We start from the raw sequence: 24,311 nt of genomic DNA, 5'->3' as shown, positions 1-24,311 counted from the left end.
TCCTTCTCTTGGTGACTTGGCTCTATTCTTCGCTTGATTTATGATTTCTTGATCTCGTCCTATCAAACAATATTAGCTTGATTGAGTTGTTGCCAGTTTAGGCCATCTGTTATTGATTTTCAATCCCTTTGATTATGCATTTCCTTTCTGTAGTAATTGTAAGGATCAGAATATATCTCTTTCCATGTTGGTGTTTTTTGTTTGGATCCTTTCCTTATTGGATTTCTTTGCCCGTGAGAATTATTAGTAGTTGTTAAGTGTCATTTATCAGAATTTACTATCACTAAGGAGCTAATAGAAGTGTTAAGGAAGTCCAGACACTTTTGCTTTAGAACCTAACTATAAAGGTCTCCAAGTCCCTTTTTATTATATATATAAAGAGACCTAGTTTATGTTCTATTATATAACACTACAAGAAAATGAATTTTTAACGTCCAAATTTTAACGAAAGAATATAATTCCGGTCGTTATAAGTATATTTATAACGTCAATTTTTTTTCCAATCATTAAAAGACTATTTTAATGTAGTATTAGTAAGGCAACAATATTCAGACCTCAATTTGTTTTATAGCTAGACGTTTATAATAAAAATTTGACACATATATTTTTACTTTCCCCTTTTATATATTTCACAAAAGACTTATTATACTCCCCTTACCCCCGCCCCTCACCCCCTATTGTTGTTCTCTCATTACCCCCACATTCTACTTCTGGTCTCACACTACCCCACCACTCCGTAAGAACACATAATGAAAGAACAGATCTCGATTTTTCCGCAGAAGCTCACGTACACCCACTCCCCCACCCCTCCAAAAGGATGCGTATGTTTCTCTAGAACGTGTCTTCCATCTTCTCTGTTAGAAATAGAGATACCTAAGGGAGTGAATAACTCAAATCCTTAATCAGAGTGACTCTTCAGTTCCACTTCAAAAGTGATTTGTTGGAGAAAAATTAGCAAAACAGACCACAATAATGGTGGTACCGTTCCTAAAATCCAGGTTTGTTTGCGAAAATTAAGCTATAGCTCTCTGTTGAAGCTCTTTATAAAGGAAATCAATGTCTATTTTTTCTAATTGCAGAAGCCGGCTTTTTCTTTTTACTTCAAATTTCACCTGAGTTTTGCTGGTCTTTACTGCGTGTGATAGTAACTTGACATATTCTTGGACTTTCCTTCTCTTCAAAGTAAGTTTAGGTTGTTTTGACTATGAATTGTTATGTGGAAATTCAGATTTTGACCATTTTTGTGTTTATGCTTCATGCTTCATGATTCATTAGTTTTTTCAGTAGGTTTTTGGTGCACAAGCTCTTAAATTATGTATACTAGTAATTATTGCAGGCATATGTTTGTGGGTATTGATGTGTGTACGGTTGGTAGCCTCGATTGACAATCAAAAGAAGTCACAGTAATGAAATTATTGAATAAATTTGTTAGTCACATAATTTCTAGGACAAAATTTCCGTTATAAATGTTGATGTAAACAACAGAAATTAGGTTTTCTTATTCCTGTTTTCATTATATTTGTTATTGTTTTGGTCTCAACAATGTAAAGTTGTACAACTAATATGAATTCAAAATACTATCTTTTCAATAACCAAAAGAGTGGCTGAGGACCTGACCTTCTATGTACATGAGACGCTTTATAATCTTTGCAAAAAAATGTAGCAAGGAGGAATTCTATATAATCTTTTTGCTTATCTATGGTAACTTTAATTCTGTAACTTACAAAAAAAGATTAGTTTTGTTACACCTAAGTGTAATGTAAGAAATTTGACCCTAGTCTTATTGGTTTTGTTGTATCTGTGTTGCTTTATTACTTTATGATTATTTTGTATCATCTACAAGAGCAGGGATACATCTTGAATTTTCCCATCAGGGTATGGAATAAGAAATGGCTGAATTTTCATTGTGCAAACTTTGAAAACTTGGCAGAATACAATATTCACTTGCTGGAAGCCTTGTTTCAGCTTAGCTACATTATAAAATTTTGGGTCTTCTTTAAAGGAGATTTGAAAATATTACTACTCCACCAAACATAGCATACCCCACTTACTCAAATTTTATTTTTCTTACTTTTCTTTTGAGTTCGTTTCAACAATAACGTCTCTTTAGTCTTTCTTTTTTAGCAACTCTTTAGTTTCAAGTATCCACGTGACATGTCTATGATCACAAAATAAAGGATATCTTAACACGTTCTACGTATCTTTTGGTTTAAGACCATAATATTCAAAAGTTTTGTGTTTTCTTTCTTAAGCTCTTTATCAATTCAAAACTAGAGAGTTTCGTCTGGCACACTTAATAGGTTCACTTTCCACATTCATTAGTAACTCAAATCACTCTCTTTCCATACCTTTCATTATGTCATGTTCTAACAAAATCTTTCTATTGTTTCTTTCATTTCTTCTAATTCATCCACTTGAATCTGTTCCTAGTATCATCACACTAAATGGTTCATATACTGATAAATGTGGCAACATTTCCCTAAAATATCCCTTTGGTTCTGGTTTTGGTTGTGGACATCGTCTATTTTCAAGATTCATAAAATGCACTACTTCTGGAGTTCTTTAATTTTCCACTACTTCTAGAGTTCTTCAATTTTCCACTACCTCTGGCATTTACACTATATCCTCACTAGACTACTCAACCAACACATTTGTTTTAAGTGACCCTTTTATGTCAACATGTTCCTCAATGCAGAATTCAGGTAGTTTTACGTTGGATCATGATGATTCAACTCCCTTTAGTATTATGAAACAAAACATGTTTGTTTTACTAGGGTGTTCAACAACATCTGTTGTGTTTGATCAAAAATAGGACTTGTCTGATAGCGGTTCAGACAAGTCCTATGTGTGCAAGGGAATGTATTCTTGTAAAGGGGTGACTGGGATTGGATTAGAACCAAATGATCCAATTTCAACATGTTGTGTTTATGATCCACCAGTTCCTATTGGTTCAGGTTATGGTTTGAACTTGGCTAGGCTTCAGTGTTCTTCGTATTCATCGATATATGGTTTTGGATCCTATGAAATGGGAGTTTGGGATTTCTTTACTGTATAATGATTCATATTATGTCAATGAGTCTTGCAAGAACTGTGAGGATAGTAGTGGATATTGTGGTTTTTCTGGTGCAGATGAGTCTTTCGCTTGTATTTGTAGGAATGGTGTCCTAGAAATGTATTCAACCATTTCATTGTTAAGCAATAAATAACTTATGTTCTGATAAGGAGTGATGCAACATCTTAATGTTGCTATATCAAAACCTCCTTGTCTATACCTTTACTAGTCTATAAAGGTTATCATCATTGTAATCATTAGCTGGAATTCCCCTTTCCTTTCTGGCCAGCATCTTCAACTCTTTTTTTTTTCCTTCATTTGGTACCCAATTCAGTGTAGTTGTTGCCTTACCCTTCCAAATAAGTTTTAGTTGATGAATAAGCCAAATCTGTCAGTATCCATAAATCACTCTCCGCTAGCATCTCCATTAAATACAATTCTCGTTTATCCAATTGCTCGCTTTGATTTTTTATTCCTCTTCCAGCATTGTCACTTCCTAAGAATCAACTATTGGCCCGGGTGACAGCTTCTGGCGGTCCATGGCTTTGGCTGCGTCAAGTTTCAAAATTTAATAGTATGTGGTACTATTAGCAGGATTAAACTCTTCTGTTTACTGTTCAAAATGCATAGCCTGCTAATGATTAAAAAATTCATATCTCTGTTTAATATAATTTCAGATGTGGTAAAAGTGTTGTATATAATATATCGGATAGTACTAAATCAATACCTATGTTTAAAGAAGTTTTTCATGTGGAGTTCTGACCGTGAATACATGTTCTTTCCCTATGTATCATCTTCTTTGACAATCCAGTGGTTTGTTTTCCCTGAAGCTCCAAACTCATTGCCTCTCTGTGTCATTCTAGTCACCCATAAACTTTCTCCGATAGGTAACAAATGAACATTGAAGTTTTCAAATCTCCATGATCCCATTCACAACGTGTTATACCCCATATCAATTGTATCTTCTTCCATGTTAGTACCAGGGAATTCACCTAACAGATTCAGCAGTTTTGTTACCCATGTTATTTCCCAGTCTTTAAGTAGCCTCCAGAAAGTCAAATTCCACCCCTGTGATGACCATATTTCTTGTATTCCACACTTAAGGTTAACACATCCTTTCTTTTCTCTATGTATTTTTTCTTTCATTGAAATTGGATGAACTCTTTGAAATAGGAAATATACATTATTGGAAAGACTATACTGAAATTATGTCTATGTGGTTTCATGTGGCTTGTTGATTATTTTTTTGTAGGCTCTTTGTTGTATTTCATATTTTATTTTCTATAAAGTGTATCTCATGTTCAGATATTTCTTTCTTGGTTGTTGTAGGCTTTGATTACAAATCTGTCGGTGGTGGTGCTTGTTATTGTTGTTGAAAGTGTCTCCAAAACTATTCTTTTGAAGGCTCTTTGTTAATTTCTTTTGTAAGGTACGTTTTTCTCTTTTTCTAAACTTTTCTTCTTTACTGATGTGTTTTTGAAAATATTCAAAGTATTTGTCTCAATTTTGTGGTCATTTGTTTTGCTATGTTTTTTAATTTAGTTTTATTAGCCATATTTAAGAGGTAACTGTTGGTTGCGATCTTTTATTGTGTTCCATCGGTTTTTGAACAATGGTATGAGTATCGTGAAATGTTGAACTATCACGCACTATCAAAACTTTGATGTGTTCAATATAGGTAATAGCAAAATGCACAACTATAACAAAATTTAAATGCTACAAATAAAAAAATATAAAATATTTCACCTTTGTTTCTTTAGTCTTTACATACTCTTGTATAAATATAATTAGATTAGATTGTAGAACTTCTCTAAACTTTGTTTATAATTTTATAAATTTGTTATGAACCTGCTTTGTATATCCAGTTCATAACCATAAACGTAGAAACTATTTGGTCTTTTACTATTGATGTTTAATTAGAATATACATGCAAAAATTATTATTTTGAAACATAATACGTATATAACTATATGCATCTATTGTGTATGAATCTATAACTCTAAAAGTAAATATCTAATTAGTACTACTTTGTTGTTATACTAATGTATTATTATATTTATTTACATGCATGGAGATAATGGCGCCTAATAAACAATGGATGGAACTCATTAAAGACAGAATTGCTATTGCTTATATAGATGGGGTGGAGACTTTCTTGGATTATGCCTTTACAAAATTAGGAGAACCATAGTTGATACGTTGTCCGTGTATTAAATGTGGTAATGCAACTTCTAGAACATGTGTTGTAGTTAGGTCACATTTAATAGTACATGGGATAATACCAAGTTATACTCGTTGGTATCACCATGGGGAGATGTCAGGTGAAGAACAATCAAATTTTGAAAAAATAGATGATAATGACATTGAAGAGGATGATGGTGAGGATGAAAAAGATGGTTTGCTGAGACATTTGTACCCCGATTTTAATGGAGATAATATGAATAATAGTGCTGATGATTTGCTAGAGGAGGAACCAAATGATGAAGCAAAAAGATTTTATAGGCTACTTTGGTTAAATTGCTTCACCTTAAAAGTATTGGTCATTAGAGTAATGAGTCATTTACGATGTTGTTGAAGTTTTTGAAAGATGATTTATTGTTGGATGGAACAAACTTGCCGGATTCATATTATGAGGCATAAAAGGTAATTCGAGATCTTGGGCTTTATTATAAGAAGATTGATGCATGTAAGAATGATTGCATGTTATATTGGAAGGATGATATTTGTCTTCAATCTTGCAAAGTGTGTGGTGCATCTAGATGGAAGGATGGTAAACATAGTGGGGAAAAAAATTGAAAAAAGGAAAAAAGATACCATGCAAGATTTTACGTTATTTTCCTCTAAAGCCAAGGCTTCAAAGATTATTTATGTGCTCAAAGACATCTCCTTTGATGTCATGGCATCATGACAAAAGAGTTGATGATGCAGTAATGAGGCATCCAGCTGATTCAATGGCATGGAAAAAATTTGATGAGCTTCACCCATCTTTTGTTGCTGAGCCTCGTAATGTATGACTTGGACTTGCTAGTGATGGTTTCCAACCATTTGGAATGTCAAAATCTCCATACAACATTTGGCCCGTGGTACTTATTCCCTATAATTTGCCACCTTGGCTTTGCATGAATCAAGAGAACTTTATTTTGTCAATGCTTATACCTGGCCCTGAGAGTCCTAGTGATGCAATTGATGTCTATTTGCAACCTTTGATAGAGGAGTTGAATGAATTATGGGAAAGTGGAGTCGAGACATTCGATGCATCAACTAGAAAGAATTTTACGTTAAATGCATCTTTGTTGTGGACCATTAATGACTTTCCAGCATATGGAAATTTGTCTGAATGGAGTACAAAAGGAAAATTGGCTTGCCCATGTTGCAATAAAAAAAACACACTATACAAGGCTAAATAATGGCCAAAAGCAGTGTTATATGGGCCATAGACGCTATCTTCCTCTTACTCACAAATGGAGAAATGATAAAATGTCATTTGATAACACTATTGAGCACAGGCTACCGCCTGAAATGTTGTCCGGTGATGATATAGTTGATCAGGTTGCTGATTTAGATGGGTTGCCACTAACAAAGGGTCCACAGAAGTAGATTAAAATATTACACAAGAAAAGGGGTGATAATTGGAATAAGAAAAGTATATTCTTTGATATTCCATATTGGAAAACCTTATTGTTGCGACATAATCTTGATGTGATGCACATTGAAAAGAATATATGTGACAGTATTTTGGGGACAATCTTAGATGTCAAAGGGAAAACAAAAGACACCTTGAGTACTCGATTGGATTTACAACAAATGAAAATACGAAAAGAATTGCATCCAATACAAAATGGAGATAAATATGAGTTGCCAACAGCATCTTACACATTATCTGATGAAGATAAGTAGAAGTTTTTCAAATTTTTGAAGAATTTAAAGGTCCCAGATGGATTTTCCTCAAATATTTCTCAATGTGTCAACCTTTAGGATAAAAAAATTTCAGGAATAAAAAGTCATGATTGTCATATAATTTTACAACATTTACTCCCTCTTGCCATGCGTGGTATGCTTTGCAAATCCGTGTCTGAACCACTTATTGAGTTGTCTATTTTTTTTCAAAATTCTTAGAGAAAAATGTTTGAGCGTAGAGGAATTGGAACAAATAGAAGCTCAAATACCAATACCATTGTGCAAGTTAGAAAAGGTGTTCCCTCCTGCATTTTTTGATGTCATGGTGCACTTGTCTATTCATCTACACGATGAAGCTAAGATTGCCGGACCAATTCAATATCGATGGATGTATCCAATAGAGAGATACCTACACTTTTTGAAGTGTTTTATTGGTAATATGGCTCACCTTGAAGGTTCGATTGCAGAGGGATATATAGCAGTTGAATGTATGACTTTATGTTCAAGGTATTTAAATACAATAAAGACACAGTTTAATTGTCCAGAGAGAAATTATGATGGTGGTGTAATTGAATTTGAGGGTGGTTTGACAATATTTTGTGAACCTGGAAAGAGTTTAAAGGGTAGCACACCAGACAAACTTGATTCAAATGATATGGAGGATGCACATTTTTATATTTTGAAGAAATGTGATGAAATTCAACCATTTCTCGAGTAAGTATTGATTTAATCTAATAATTTATTTATACCTTATCTATATGTTTAATTTAAAATAACATGTAAAACTTCAATTCTTTGTTAGAGAATTTTCACAAATTTATAGTGAGACGTCTCAACAAAGTTCAGATGTGGAGTGGAATAGAAAATTCATTAGTTGTTTACAAAAAAAGGTGAGTAGAAATTAATCATTTTTATTAAATCAAGTATGTAAATATCGTTTTCTAAAAAGCTATTTGATGTTGTCAGGTTGCAGGATTATACAAACATGATGATAGTAAGAGAATGGAAGATTTTCTATCTTTATCACGTGGCCCTATGCCATATGTCACAAGATTCAAAGGTCATATTGTTAATGGATATAGGTTTCATGTGAAAGAGTGATCAATATTTGAAAACTCAAAATTGTGGAGTGGTTGTAGTAGGTGAGACCGGTGAAGAGCAAAACCATATGGATTACTATGGCGAGTTAACCGAGGTTCTTGAATTACAATTTGTTGGGGGAAGAAGAGTGATTTTATTCTGATGTATGTGGTTTGATGTGTATGATCAAAAGAGGGGAGTTAAAATGGATGAATATGGATTTGTAAGTGTTAACCGTCGGGATATTTGAAAATAAATGAGCCATTTGTATTAGCTAGCCAAGCATCACAAGTATTTTATGCTATTGATCATTCCAATAAAGGTTTGCACATAGTGCAAAAGGTTCAACCTCGTGATTCTTTTGATAATTTGGGAAAAAAGGATGATGACTTAGAAGAGTTAGATAACTCTACACAAGTGAAAGAAAAAGAACTCGTTAAGGTTTGGAGCTTTGTCATGCTTTCCTTTACTTTAGTAATTTTTTTATGGTAATGATTCTTTATAGTATTTCTATGAAAATTTGTTTGATGCACTTGGTCTTTAATGTTATCTTGATCTTACTATAGTAGTAATGGTTCATGTTAGGAACCTATGTTACATGTACATCTGTCTCTTTTCTGAATGCGTTTTCAATTCACATTTATTCTTATGAAAAACTTCCTAACCTATTTGAACTTTTGTTTGGAAGACTTTGCTCTTTTTTTTTTTTGTATTAACTAGGTTGACATGAATCCCTCAAAAACTCTGAAGTACAAAATGGGACAAGCTTCAAAAATTCCTAAGCATGAACTCATTCAGCCAGGTGCCTTAGCAAAAGGACTAGGTCAAAGTTTGAAATCTATGAGCACTATCAGAGTTAATGCTGAACGAAGGACTCCGATTGCCAAAAATAGAAGTTACTATACAACAACTTCTAAGTTGAATAAGCTAGCAGATAATAGTTTCCATGTGCATCCTTGTTTTGAGGAAAAGGAAGACAATGCTCCCCTCCATCAAGAAGCTAAAATGAATCAATACAATTTGACCAGTGATGCAAGGGGTCAGGAACAAAGCTTAAGGATTAATGCTGAAAAAAGGACTATGATTGGCGAAAATAGAAATACTACAACAACTTCTAGTCGAAATAAGCCAGCAAAGAAAAGTATCCCTGTTCCTCCTGATTTTAATCCAATGTAAGACAATGACATCCTTTTTCTAGAAACGGAAGTGACTCTAGATACTCTAAGAAGTTATCATTTGCAAAAGAGTTAGTTTGGTTAATATGTTTGATCAAGAAATTTTGCTTAGCTTTCTCTACTTAATCTCCTTTGTATTCTTTTTGTTACTAATGGGAATAAATTTCTTTTTTTGGTTGACTTCCATAAAAATTTGCAGGTCCATTTGAATTCAATAAGTCCAAAAAAGTGATTGAAGTGCCTCGAGTTTCCCAAAGAAGTGATACTACTATTTTATTGTATTTGTGCAATTTATTTTTGTTAGTTGAGTTGAAGTCTTGATTTTTTTTTACTTGCACTTAAATTTGCAGGTTCGTTTGGATCTAGAAAATCAAAAAAAGTGTTTGAAGTGGCTCAAGGTTCCAAGGGAAATCAAAATAGTAAGTATTTTCTTGTTGTTACATATAAAGCAGTAAACAAATTCTCTATGACTCGCTTCCCTAGTAAATAGATATGTTAGTATATGACTAGCACTTTAAGGAACAAGGACCTTCGAGATAAGGGCAATATTAGTAGTTATTTGTCTCAGTAACTCTCCATTCTGGAAGAATTGCAATCCTGCTTCAGCAACATCTTTCTTAGATTGTGTCCATTCCCCTTTTTGTATCACATTTTGTTTTTTGTGGGGATTCTCACATTTGTTCTGCCTGCTTTGTCTAGTTGTCCTTTGGTTTGGAACTGTGTATTGGTACCTCTCAAAGGCAAAGGAAATTTAGTGACCCGATAGCATGGCATTTTGGATATTCTGTCTTACAATCTTATAGAGACCAGACCATTGTATACATTAATAATTTCAGAACTTGACACCTAAAACGTAACTACTGGATCATTCTCCAAATTCTTTTGATTATTTGGCGCTAATGATCAATTTATATCAAAGAGCATAGTTGACTTACTTTAAACTTTGCAGGTCCAGTTGGATATGATAATGCAGAAAAAATGACTGAAGTGTATCGAGATGTTCAGAGAAGTGATACTAGTATATATTACTTTCTTTTGAGTAATTCTTTGTTGTTGTTAGTTGGCTTGAAGTTTTATTTTGTTTTAATGTTATAATTTGCAGGTCTATTAAAGTCTAAAAAGGCTAAAAAAGTAATTGAAGTGGCTGAAGATGCTACGAAAAATGAAACTAGTATGTATTTTCTTCCGTGTGATATTTTCTTTTCTTGATGTTACTGGTAAAATAGCTTAAAAGTTATTTTTCCTATGTATTTGACATCTGATGCTTCATTATGGTTTTTTTCACTAGTCCTAACCATATCAACCTCCACTGATTCTTGATTCATCAATTATTATTTTCTGAATGAAAGTTTCTAAAAATTAAAAGTCATTGATTTGGGATCTTAAGCTTTCCAAAATCTATTCCACTACTAGTTGCCCCTTTCTGTATCACCTTTTTTTGGCAACTTGAGGCCTTATCTCTTGCAATGGGCTATGTTCTGCCTGTTTTGTCTAGTTGTCACTTGGATTGGAACTGTGCATGGGTACTTGTCGAAAACCAGATAGAATGTTATTTTGCATATTTGGTCTTATAGATATAAAAAGACCAGACCATTGTATACAATAATAATTTCAAAAGTTGACACCTAAAACATAACTACTGGAGTATTCTCCAGATTCTTTTGATGGTTTAGCACTAAAGATCAAATTTATATCAAAGAGCATAGTTGACTTACTTTAAATTTTGCAGGTCCATGTGAATATGATAGGACAACCAAGGTGAGGGGAACAAACATTTGTAAGAAAGTTTTGCGATTAAGACCTCGAGAAAAGTTAAAAGTTACTTTCTATCAAAATCATGTCGTTGGGCCGAATGACACCTCATTTACAAGACACTTGGGTTTGCTAGTTTGTGATCGTAATATGTGCCCATTGCGGGTACACTCATGGATGGATATCGAAGAGCACAAGCTTGAGCATATGTGGGAAACTGTTACAGTAAGAATTACAACTGTCACGCCCCAAGCTACCCCCAAGACGCGGACACGGGACCTAGGACCACAAGTGATCCCAAGCTAACCCTGCTGGCATGATCATGAGCATACTAAAGATAATAAACTGATGCAGAAGCTAAATCATAAATACATCTGAAAAGATGGGGAATACCCATATACTGTAACTGAATATATGAAATCTGAGAGTTTAATACAAAAGAAATATCAAACTCAAAACACTAAGCTGAATCTAACTATGTCTGAAATAAGCCTCTAAACTGACTAGAAATGTTGGGACATGCCCCAACTAGATCTAGCAAAACTGAAACTAAAAGACTGAAATACTGAAAAGAACTCATGACTATTGTCCCCGAAGAATGAGGACTCACCAACTGATTCTGCTGAACTGAAGATCGGGAATCGATCTAAGCGTGATCTGGATGCTGAGAACCTGAACCTACATCACGAGAAGATGTAGCGCACGTATGCGTCAGTACTTGAAAGGTACTGAGCATGTAGGATAGAGTAAAGCTAAAAGAACATATAACTGAACAAAGCAATAAAGCAATGAAATAATCTGAACATGATATAGATACTGAAAATACTGATTACTGAGCTAACTGATGCAATGACCAAATTTATAACATGCTGAGACTGAATACTGACTGTACTGAAATGTAGGATAGAGTAAAGCTAAAAGAACATATAACTGAACAAAGCAATAAAGCAATGAAATAATCTGAACATGATATAGATACTGAAAATACTGATTACTGAGCTAACTGATGCAATGACCAAATTTATAACATGCTGAGACTGAATACTGACTGTACTGAAATATGGTCAATGCAATAGAGTCTGACTGAACTGTGGGAGCTACTAATAACCGACATAAAACCACATGAGCTAAATGTGGAGTCCGATGTATACGCCCCATCGAGAGGACCCAATATACCCTGCCAGAGGTATAAAGGCATGCTGGCGTGATCACTAAACTGATGTTGCCCACAGAGGGGACTTACACCTACGTGGCTCGTAGTTCTGGGACTATATGGGTACGCTGAAACCCTAGTCCAACTCGGTATTATGCTACTCCCAATGAATTAAGTGGTTAACTAGTTATGACTGAATTTCTGTAAATACTGGATAGCTCGAAACTGAACATGCAAACTGAGAATGCAACAATTAATCTGATAATGATGCATTCATAAACTGAGGCATGTATAACTGAATACTGAAATATCTGACCTAGCATGTGTAATTCAAGAACTAAAGAAATACATAGCTAGGGTTCTGAAATTCATGCGATAAACTGAGCACTAACATGATAATCTGATTTGGAACATTTAAATAATTAATTCATGATGATCTGTTCAAATTCTAGAAACCCTAGGTCTGTTCATAATCATGGAATCAAGAATCTGACTGAATTCTAGGGACCTAATGGGCGAAAGGAACCCACTAGTGAAATCCCACATACCTGGTGACGAATTCCACGGAGAAATCTTTCGATTTCGGGGCTGGAACTAAAGGAAACTTGCTGCGTTCTTGAACTAGGGTTCTTGACCTTTTTCTCCCTTCTTGCTTCTAATTTTCTATGTTTTGATTAATGAATTTGACTTAGGTAAGTTCTAGTTATGTTTCTAGGCTTAAACTAATTAAAACCTCATGATTTAGGGTCTAAACGACGTATCTTAGGGGTTAAACGAAATAGGAAAAGACCAAAGGACCCCTGAATTAACTGCTGTCGGAGTGACCGACGGTTTGGACCTACGGGCCGTAGGTCAATCTACGGTCCGTAGATTGGGTCCGTAGTTCGAGTCTGCCCGACAGGTCTTCACTAAAACGGGCATAACGTTTTACTCGGAGGTCGGAATTTAGCAAACTCGGTGGCGTTGGAAAGGTAATTCAATTATCTATATAACCATAGGTCATGGGACACATAATTCATTTTGTGCTAAAAGTTATGACCATCTGAAGTTGACCCATCAGAATTTTCAGCTAACTGGCTGCTATCCTTCGATCTACGGTCAGACCTACGGACCGTGGATCGAACGACGGTCCGTGCTGGTCAACCGTAGTTCATGTCAGAGGCTGGGTAAAGGAGGTCTTGATCCACGGACACAGACCACGGACCGTGGTCTGATCTACGGACCGTGGGTCTGTCCGTGAGTCGAGACTTAACCAATTTTCTGAGCTGGCTGGGGAGGGGTTGCAGTGGTGAACCACGGTCCACCAGCACGGGCCGTGGTCTGACCTACGGTCCATGGATGGTGACCGTAAGTTGCACCTGCAACTTCTCAAAATCTGCATTTTTTTGTCTATTTTGAATACGGGGTGTTACAACAACATTACTCTCTTTTATTTTCGCTGACATGATACCGTTGCTACTATAACAACAATATTTTCCCTCTTCTTCTTGCATTTGTTTAGAGTATATTATGGTGTTGTCTTTGTTTATACCTTATTATGGTCTTTGTTTAAGAATAGCTATTACCAAAACAAACAAAAAATTCCCCCCTTCAGTCTTACTATTCACTCTATATTTAGTCTCCTAAGTGAAATCTGACACCTCGCGGCACCCATTGTGTTTGCAGAATAGATGTTCTAGCTCTCACCTCTTTTTTATCTGTACAATTGCAAAACTTGTATTCACAATTATGCCCCTAATATCTTCCAATAATTGGCTTTCCATGTGTGGTAAATCATTACACCCCATATTGCTACCTAGACATCCTATTGTGTTTGCTTCCATTTCTTTCTTCTACACAATTTCAAACTTTGTGGCACATCCTTCTAAATCATTTGTACCTTTGTCTAGTTAGCCAGAATATGTCATAATACATTCACACTTGGTGTAAAGGAATTTCTACTACCCCTGTTAAACATAGACAACAATTTGCATATTGTACCTGCATGTTCAATCTCATCATTCAAGTCTTCGTAAGCAACTTGTTCTAGTTTGCCAACCAGAGGATAAATTTAATTATACTTTGGTTGCATAAATTTTGTCCAAGTAAGATATGCTTCCCAAAGACTGGTCTGGACCCCTATAACTCCTTAACTCCTGGTGGCTGATTACGTACGTTTCACTCTTTGTCAACTTGTACTTTCTCTTTTAGTACTAATCAACCCTCCCAGTGTTTAGAGACGTTAACTTTCTCTAGTAGCAACAACAATCTGTAGGTGGTATGTGATCTCATATATTGCCATATTACTTCATATACACTGCATGTCTCCATGATAACCAGAGGATGTCTAGTTATTCTGAAACCTTCCATATAGTAGTTTGCCAATAGAAGCTTCATTCCATTTCATACATCCCTTAACTTTTAGTCCTCAAAATTATATATGGGAGGCACACCTTATCCCAAACAGTAAAAGGTGTCTTTCTATGATCTGCAGTACCTCACCATACAAAGTTCTTACATAGTTGACATGTAATTAAGATCAACCCTTCAATCCATTAATCAAGAACATTAACTTGCAATCAAAGGTGTCTTTCTCTGATTCTGATGATATTTTTCTCTATTTCAGGAAAAGTTTGACTGTGATAACATGAATGATCAAACAGATAATGTTTTGCAACATATGAGAAAGCTTTGGAACAATTGGAGAGGATCGCTGCACAAGAATATGAAATCCAAGTCATTGCACGAGGTTCCAAAAGATGTGCCAATAGGAGTAGAGAATGGTTGGTCAAGGAACATTTTTTATCTAAAAAGTTTAAGGTATGATTGCATAGCTATTGATTAATATCATTTTATTCACATATGATTACTATTTTGGAATAGTTCTTTTTATTAACTGATTTCATTTGTGTTCAAGAGGATGCAAAGTAGTTACAAAAGCTAATTTAAGAATAAAAATAGAATCATTAAACAAGCTTGTGATAGTTTCATCTTGTGTTGTTAATGCAGGAATCAAGTACAAGAAACACAATCAACAGGTCTAATTTGTGTATGCCTCATCGTACGGGTAGCAAGCCTATAAGAAAGATTATTTACGAACTGGTAAATAAATCATGAAACCCTACAAGGAAACCTCCTTTTTGTATAAAAGATCTTATAGTACTTACTTTTTTTATTGTTAAGGGAGGCAAAGATGGTAATCCACCAAACATGGCAACTATCTTCTTTGAGACTCGTAAAAAGGGAAATGAGCTTGTCGAACCCGAATCCAATGAAAATATGTATGTTTATCGATAAATTTCATTTAACATTTTCTCTCTGGATTGATTCAGTGAAATATTTTAAACATTCTTGTATTTTATAGGCTGAAATTCAAGAGCTTGTACAATCTGAACCATCTCTTACTAATATTGAGGTAGTGGAACAGTGCTTTGTACCTCAATGCAAAAGTCATGCAGTTGGATTTGGTGGTGGGATAACCACTAAGGAGTTGAAAGGTGGTAGTACTTCTAAGGCTGCATTGTTGGAAGAACTGAAAACAACTCGAAAAGAAAAGGAATCACTACAAAAGTATATTGATATTCTAGAGAGTAAATATGATCGCCTTGAAAGTATAGTGGTTCGTCAGCATCCATCACCTCCACCAGGTTAGCAAACTTTTCATTACCTATTCCATGATGTGATTTTTCAATGAGTTTAGTGATGTCATTAACAAATGTTCATCTTTGATAAGGGCTTTGTTAATGCAGTGGTCTGTCTTCCTATGATAAGTTGATTTTAGAGGGTAGACTGTCTTTAGTTGTACTACTTTCCATGATAAACGAGACTACATGCTTATATAATTATGCATATCTCTGTCTCAATCAGGATGTATTCCTTTGTTCTGAACTGAGTTCCTTTCCTGCATGTGCACCTTAGTATTTGTGTTGCGTGTTAAATCTTTACTGTGTTATAGTTTTAGAATAATGATCTCTAAACTTGTTGAACTTTCTAAATTGTGTAAATGCAAAAGATGGTTATCTCATTTTAGTTTATCTCCATAATAAGGTTCACAGTAGATAATACTACTTTCATCGATACATTTCTTATACTGTTGGATGTTTGTTTCTTGGTAATCAGAATATTTTTTGGTTAGCTGGGATTTTTCATTCATAACCAAACTATTTAGTACAAACAAAGCAGTGATGGCCTAACTACTATATATCATTCTAGCCTATCCATATTACTACTCATTATGACATACAAAGCTAGAATAATTTATGTTTATTACACTGTAAAAATGCCTAGGGATACAAATTTATATTTTGAAGTACAGGCAACCAGTTTGTCTTTTGCTAGCCGCGGAGATGAATATGCATCAGGACCTCCCTCAAGACCATGTCTAGGCACATTCTTTCCTTTTGGAATCTGATTTTGTTCCTTCTCTCTATATAACATAGACTAGCATGACAAACACACTAGTAGAAATTTTGGCTTGTCCTACACTCTTTTGGCAATATCACTGATCCCAACCCATTCTATTCCATGGTAAAAAATAACTCGGTGAAATCCCAACCAGCTGCACAGTCTACCCCATAAAAGTCTGATCAAAAGTTTCCCCTGTTTTACTACAAAACACACAGTCATGTGGCACTTGTATACCAATTTTTTCAAGCATGTCTACTTTTGCTAGTCTTCTTTGGACAGCCATGTAACACCCCGACTTTTCAAAACGTCTAAATTAACTCGTACCTTCGTGGAAAGACAAGGAGGGTGAGTAATAAATTAAGAATCATGTGGTATGTCCTATTTTAAGTGTTCAAGTGTTGCATCTCAAGTTTTGAAGTTAGGTAAGTGGCAAAATAAAATTTGGCGGAAGTTATCGTAAGTTCCTTCTTAAAGATTTCTCTGAAATTTGGGTCAAATGTCTTGGAGGTTTTCTCCCAATCTATAAAGAGTTATGGGGCCCACAAACTATTGAATCGAAGGTCTACGAGTCTAGTTTCCAACGCATTAAACCGTTCATTCATACGAATTCAGAATAGAGAGATATTCACAATTTCCTGGGACTGCGCAAGCAGGCCCGTGAGGTGGGGCCCTAGGTCGGTGGAAAGTTGTATATATCTTCTTCTTCGAGTTTTTTCTTCATTTTAAGCTAAATATACAGAGGAAACATAGAAACCCATTTTTAGGATCAAGTGAAATATAGATTTTCTGGACGTAAGTCCTTGACGAAAGTTGTTCTACGCGTTGGGCTCAACATCGTGGTATAATTTGTTTTATCAATTGCGTAGCATATCACATTTTAGTGTTGGGACAGCAGGGGTTTGAGTATATTTGAAGGTTTTGAGGTGAATTACGAACTTAAGATCGAGGTAAGACCCTTCTTTCATCGACTCTAGCTTTTATAAGCAGCAAATAGCAATTTGCAACGGAAATACATATCTTTTATTGTATTGTCATGGTATCTTTTAATTTGTGTGTTGATTATGGTCCTACCTTGTTGTAGTATCGAGGGAGTTATGAGTTAAAGTCTTTAGGCCACGTGAATTTAGCGAAAAAGGTATGTTAAGGCTATTCTCTTCCTATGGCATGTTTCCTTAAAGCAATGTAATTGAGTTGTTATCGTTGTTATACTTATAGATATTATTGTTAATTGTTGGCTGCTCGAGTGTGTATAATCCTCTCTTATCGAGATTCTTATTCAGTAGTAACATTCGTATGTTGGACACGACTTAGAGGCTATATGTATAGGTTGCCTATAACTAAATTGCTCACTTTTAGCTGTTGGATTGTTATTGTTGCCTTTGGGCTATTGTTGTTAGCTGCAGGAATGTGATCTATGCCTAGCAGGGTTATGTTCTGCCTACAGGGCTATATGGATGCCTAAAAGGGCTATGAGTTGCCTATGGGGCTATATTGATGCCTAGAAGGGCTATGAGTTGCCTACTAGGCTATATTGATGCCTAGAAGGGCTATGAGTTGCCTACAGGGATATATATTGACGCCTAAGAAGGTTATGTGCTTCCTACAGGGCCATGTTGTTGCCTAAGAGGGCTATGAGTTGTCTATAAGATATGTTGATGCCTAAGAGGGCTATGTGACTGCCTGCGGGGCTAGGGAACTACCGATAGGGGTATACAGGTTGATTGACACCTTCCGGGCTTATAGGGGCCTGGGTAGGTGGTCTTGTGTGCTGTTTGTACCTACCGAGCTTTTGGGGGCTTGGTTAGGTTGTTGTTTTATTCTTTTTGATAAATTTAGATTTAGAAGCAGGTCAGTACAATTATCTTATCCTTAATTTATTTATCAGATTATTCCGGTATATCAGGATACCTCATCATAGTCTATTGCCTTTCATACTCTGTACATTATTTTGTACTGACGCCCCATTGCCTTGGGGGCGCTGCATTCATGCATGCAGGTCCTGACAGATGACTGAGTAGACCTCCATATCAACAGGATTGACTTTTATCCGATTGGTCAGCCCCTTTCCTCCGGAGCTGCCAGAGTTGGGAGGTTTGTTACCTTTTGTTGTATATATTCTCATGGGTAGGCTGGGGCCCTGTCCCACCAATCTCTACTACTCTTAGAGCCTTGCAGACTAGTGTGTGGGGTTTATAGCTACGTTATGGCCATGCTGGGCTATGTTGTTGGTTTGCTGAAGCTTGTGGGTTGTTTGATGTATTGTACTGATATTTACCTGTTTTTAGTTTTGGTATAGATATCATGGTGGCCTCGACGGCTCAATCAGGACTTCTGTGCTAGTTGGATATTTCTTTATATGAACTCTTGGGAGTAGCTGGTTCTTTTGTAGATCTGTTAACAGGGGCCTTGCCGGCCGAGGGCTTAGTTTTAAGCCGAGATATGCTTGTTTGTTTTCTTAATTGCATGTGACTGCCATGTGCTAGTAGCAAATGGTTCAGCAGGGTCGGCTCGGGCCTTAGTTTTGGCTTTAGGAGTCAGTTGCGCCCCTTGAGTTTGGGGCGTGACAAGCCAGCCACATAATAAACTTGAACCTAGGGTGCACTCCATGTTTGCAAGGTAATACTCTTCTACTCGAGTCTGGGAAATATGGTCATGAGATAGGTATATATACATCTTCTAAGTAGAGAACTTGCCTCCCCTCTGTACCTTTGCAAACTCAACCATCAAAGCACCCTAACTAGTTTGTCCTTGTAACAATACATCTCCAGACCCCAATATATTCCTCACTATCCATGATGATACAGATTTAGGTATGAGGACAGTTTCAATCTCCCTTCTTTTTATAAAATAACTGTGTACCCATCAGATCCATAAACAGTCCTTTCTCGCTACATTCTGAAATTGCTAATTAAGTATTGCCATATAGCTTTATTTAGTTCTATGATATTGAATAACCTGCAGCATGTGGTTTGCATATTGTTTCCCATGACACCAATGCTCTTCTGGACATTGTTATTGTCCGTGTCCAAAAGAAGGTCGTGCAGGTTTGTTCTATATCCTTGATCACTTTCTTGGGTAGAAGCTACATCTATCTAATAAAAGTATGGTTGTGCAGTAGCTCTAACACAACAAACACAAGCAACTCTGCGGGTTATATCTTCCATTGTGGCCTCATTCTTCTCAAAGCCTTTAGTATTCCTGTCCTTCAAATTAAACTGCATGAATGAATTATGTGTAGTCTAGTTCAATAGTTGAGCCTGGTGGCTTTCTCCAAATGCTAAGACACTGTTGGATCCTCTTTTCAGCAATATAGATGATGTATGGAACATACATTGTACATTTGCTTCTAAAAAATGAGAGAGATAATTGATGTTGATATGATATAATTTCTTTATAAAACAACTTGTAACAAGTCAAACATGTTGACTCTTGTATAAAAATGATATTCTTCACTTGGTCTAAATGATAGCAATCTGGAAAAAGACTTAGAATGCTTTTTATGTTACTTTTAAGCCATAGAATATTTTCTAACATCAACTGATCAAGCTTTCTAGACGAGAGAATGAATAGTATCCCATGTATTTTCTTACTATCCATGAAGTTTGTCTTGTGTTATAAATTAGTATCCCATGCATTTCCCCTTTTGGTTGAGTTTTTTTTATAGCTTTCTTTGGGTATATATAATATTGTGTTTAATGATTTGGGATCTTTGGTGATTAAATGATTGATTTATGCTTTAAAAGTTAAAAGTTATAGCTATCCGACATTCTGTTATGAATTGACCTCAAATTGTTTTTTTTAACAGATGAAGAATGTGATGAAAATTAAAAGAACGTGTTGTTGAAGAATTGTGGAGCCAGCTGAAAAGAAATATTATATTTTTATTGTTGGTGTAGATCTAGAGACGTTTTAACCTATATATGCAGCTATTTCATTTTCTCAATTTTTAGGATTCGATAGATGTCGAACATGTTTGTTTTATAATATTTATGTCAAACATCTATGTTATTTAGATCTTATGTTGAACATGTATGTTTTTTAGATATTGTGTTGAACACATATTTATATGTAAGTTTTTCAGTATGTCTTCTTTCATGGCAAAACAATTATGAAATTTTATATTAAAATTTTTATGGCTTGTGAAAAAAAAGAAATGATAATAAGATCCGGAACTGCTTGAGGATAAAAACTATATATAATTATTTGAAACTAAATTTGTGAAACAAACATGGTCATTAAATTTATTAAAATCAACGAAAGGAATTTAAACTTGGTCGGCAAAAGTAATGTAATAAATGAAAGAATCTGACAACTAAAAGTACTTGTAACGACTGGTTCAACGTTTTAACGACCAAATGACCATCAACGAAGGGAATTTGTGGTCGTTGTTAGTAAATGTAGCGACCAAATTTATCGTTGTCGCCAAGTAGTATCTAAAGACCGGCTATGCAATCCGGTCGTTAACCTTTAACGACAGAGATTTTAACGACCGGTGACGACCATTTTTGCCCGGTCGTCATAGACCTTTAACGACTGGATATGGACTTTTAACGACCGGATATCCTTTCGTTAAAAGTCATTTTTCTTGTAGTGTATAATAAGTATTAAATAATAATCTTCTATTATATTTATATATAATAAAAGAGTAAATATTCAGTCAATTGACTAATTTGTCCTTCTGTTATAACTTTTTTCGTTTTAGTTATATTTAGTAATTTCTTTGTTTTAATTTATTTATTTAGTTTTTAGTATGTTATGTATTTTAAATAAATGTAAAAAGAGATACTATAAATCATACTTCCTCAATTTCAAAATAATTGAATTGTTGAGACATTTTTCATATTTCAAATTAATTTAATTGTTTAATCTTCAAGACTGTTTTTAGAATATTCTTCCATTTTTATCCTTCATTTGGATTTTCTATGTGATGAGTTCATAATCTTCAAGACTGTTTTTAGAATATTCTTCCATTTTTCATATTGCTTTGAATTATTTTCTATGTGATGAGTTCTAGACATTTTTGAATTATTTAGAATTAGATTTTGTTATTATGATTGATACTTAGTTGTTCTAAAGATTAATTTGACGACAATTAATAAGGGTAAAAATGGAAAGTAATATCTAATTTATGTCCTAATCTTCTTCTTTTTTAAAGGGTGCGAAACACCCCAACAATTCAATTATTTATAAATGGAGGGCGTACCTTCATTTCAAAAAGAATTGTCTAGTTTAACTTGACAGGGAGTTTAAGAGAATAAAGAAGACTTTTCAGTTTTGTGGTTTTGAATTAAAATTTTATCAAATATACCAAAATTCTCTTTCATCTTGTAACCTTAAACATGCCTCAATTTATATGGCACAAAAATTTGTTGAACTAAGACTAACCTTATGTATGCTTGAGTTAGTCTTCTACTTGTAGTCAGCCAGGATGAGGGTTCACTTGGGGACCAACAATGATTCTTGAGTGCCGGCTATGTCCAGGGTGTAGGCTCGGGTCGTGACAAACTTTGTATCATAGCACAAAGTTCAAGTATACTAGGATATCTATGAAGCCGTGTCGGTAGGACCATATTTATGCTTGTGAGGCCCCCACTTCTATAAATGAGGGACTATAGACAATTAAGAAAAGTTTCCCTTCTTTCATACTCTAAATCGTGCAATAGAGTTGTGTCATAAGGAACTTATTCAAACTAGTGTTTTTCTCAAATTCAATCGACTAACCCCATACTCAAGGTAGTTTAAAAGCAAAGCCAGATCCTTATCAATGAGTTACACTAACCAAAAGTCTTCGAAAAGTCATGAGACTGTAGAGGGGCTTGAGAAAAGCTCATGCACTATGTATTACTGCTATTTTTCATAGTTATAAAATTCTAAGGATATATATATATATATATATATTATCTCTTTTTATGAAATTATTAGCGTACGTTTCAAATGTTCTTTAATAATAGCATGATTATGTAAGACATAATTATAATTACGATTTAGATAATTATGGTTTTTTGTTTTACATTAGTGATAACTTGAATTTTAATTATTTTTTTTATAAACAAAAGTAGAGATAACATGAAAAAATCTCAAAATCAAGTGCTTAGTCATTATCTGTTGATAATGCTAAGAACTTCTCAATTTTGTCTCTATTTCTTCAATAGCAATGGTAATAGAAAGTTAATTTTATATTATTATTGTCAAATTTAGACAATGAACTAAGCTTATATATTGATTCATTTACATAAATATTCCATTATAACATATCAATTTGCAAATTAACATTCTCAACAATATTATCTTTATAACAAGTTAAATTTTAAAATTATCGATAAATCAATATTTATGATTACATTTACCAACTAACCATGTAACGCGCGAGTACGTATATTAGTATATACTAATATAGAAGATATAAGAATTTAATTTTAAAATACAGAAGAGGTATAGAATAGAGTTTAGTGTAATTAAACCGTAGAGTTTAGTGTATAGAATAGAGTTTAGGGAGGGGGCAAATTTTGCAGTCCGACACTTTTGTGTTTTACGCAATTCCTCCTTTGTTTGAGGTAAGAAAGTTGGAAGCACACAATGAAGGAACTCTTTTTGTATGGTTAAAAATGTTAACTACTGTTATTGAAAGTTGTAGTACCTACTAAGTAGTAAGGCAATTTTTCACTATCTTTTAAGGGAAACTTTCAAAAACAACAAACATTAGGCCTTAGTTAGGACTTCATAGCTACTGTTTCACTAATTACAAATCACAGCTACACTTAATTGATTTGCTACGCATTTGTATTCGTTGTATTTTTTTAGTTAGTTTTAGAGAAAAAGAGAAAATTAAAAAATACAAATATAAACTGATTTGTATCAATATGAATATATATTATGAGGAGAGAGAAGAGCGATATCGAGAGAGGGAGGAGAGGGGCGAGCGAGATCGAGAGAGGAGGAGAGGGGCAAGCGAGATCGAGAGAGGGAGGGGAGGGGCGAGCAAGATCAAGAGAGGGAGGAGAGGGGCGAGCGAGATCGAGGGAGGAGGAGAGGGGTGAGCGAGATCAAGAGAGGGAGGAGATGGGCGAGCAAGGTCGAGAGAGGGAGTGTATTCGTTGTATTTTTTTGCTGATTTTGGATTTTAAAAAATACAAATACAGACTGATTTATATACAAATACAATCAATTGATACATAATACAAATACAGTTGAATATAAAATTCTTTTCTCGAATACAATCGATATAAAATATAAATCTCTCACCTATAATTGATTGGATACATTGATACATAATACATTTGACAGAGAGGATGAATTCATATTGTATTCATATGAATATGTTGACATTTTTGCCTTGTTCCCTAATTTTTCAATCTTTTTGGTTTAATGATGCATATTAATCTATAATATAATATCTTTGTTTCTAGTTTCTAGCAAAAAAGAAAAAAAGCTTAGATAAATACATAGGGTGGGGATTAGTTTCTATAAATAGGAGGTATCAAGATTCATTAGTTTCATAATTGCTTGCTCAAAGACATGGCAAGTATGAAGAGAGCAATAATATTCATAATATTTTGTTTTCCCATTGCTTATTCTCAAATGGTTATGACACCATTACTTCCATTTAAAAAGCTCCAACTTCCTTCGGGAATAGTAGGCCCTGAAGCCAGCGCTTTTGATCTTTTAGGCAACGGACCATAAACAAGTGTGGCTGATGGCAGAGTACTCAAATACCAAGGCCCACGTATTGGCTCCACCCATTTTGCTACCACATCACCATTAAGGTAAAAAATAAACAATAAAAAATATTCCGCTCTTGTTTACTTGTCATGTTAAT

The 24,311-nt window shown here is 34.7% G+C and overlaps 1 protein-coding gene and 1 pseudogene across 1 annotated transcript; both read left to right on the top strand.

Moving 5' to 3' along the window:
- The first annotated feature begins 2,356 nt into the window (after window positions 1–2,356).
- LOC125840552 (uncharacterized) lies at window positions 2,357–4,468 on the top strand (annotated as a pseudogene).
- A 4,641-nt stretch (window positions 4,469–9,109) lies between these two features.
- LOC125840551 (uncharacterized) lies at window positions 9,110–15,740 on the top strand. Its single transcript, XM_049519523.1, has 8 exons — window positions 9,110–9,170; window positions 9,404–9,463; window positions 9,555–9,623; window positions 10,154–10,213; window positions 10,307–10,375; window positions 10,934–11,181; window positions 15,272–15,373; window positions 15,453–15,740. The coding sequence occupies exons 1-8, from the start codon at window positions 9,110–9,112 to the stop codon at window positions 15,738–15,740; spliced, it is 957 nt and encodes a 318-aa protein (XP_049375480.1).
- The last annotated feature ends 8,571 nt before the right edge of the window (window positions 15,741–24,311 follow it).

Source organism: Solanum verrucosum, unplaced genomic scaffold, assembly GCF_900185275.1.
Source record: "Solanum verrucosum unplaced genomic scaffold, falcon-dt-bn FXZP01000181.1, whole genome shotgun sequence".
Taxonomy (NCBI): domain Eukaryota; kingdom Viridiplantae; phylum Streptophyta; class Magnoliopsida; order Solanales; family Solanaceae; genus Solanum; species Solanum verrucosum.
The sequence above is the reverse complement of the archived record's forward strand: the minus strand, read 5'-3'. Positions and strand labels throughout refer to the sequence as shown.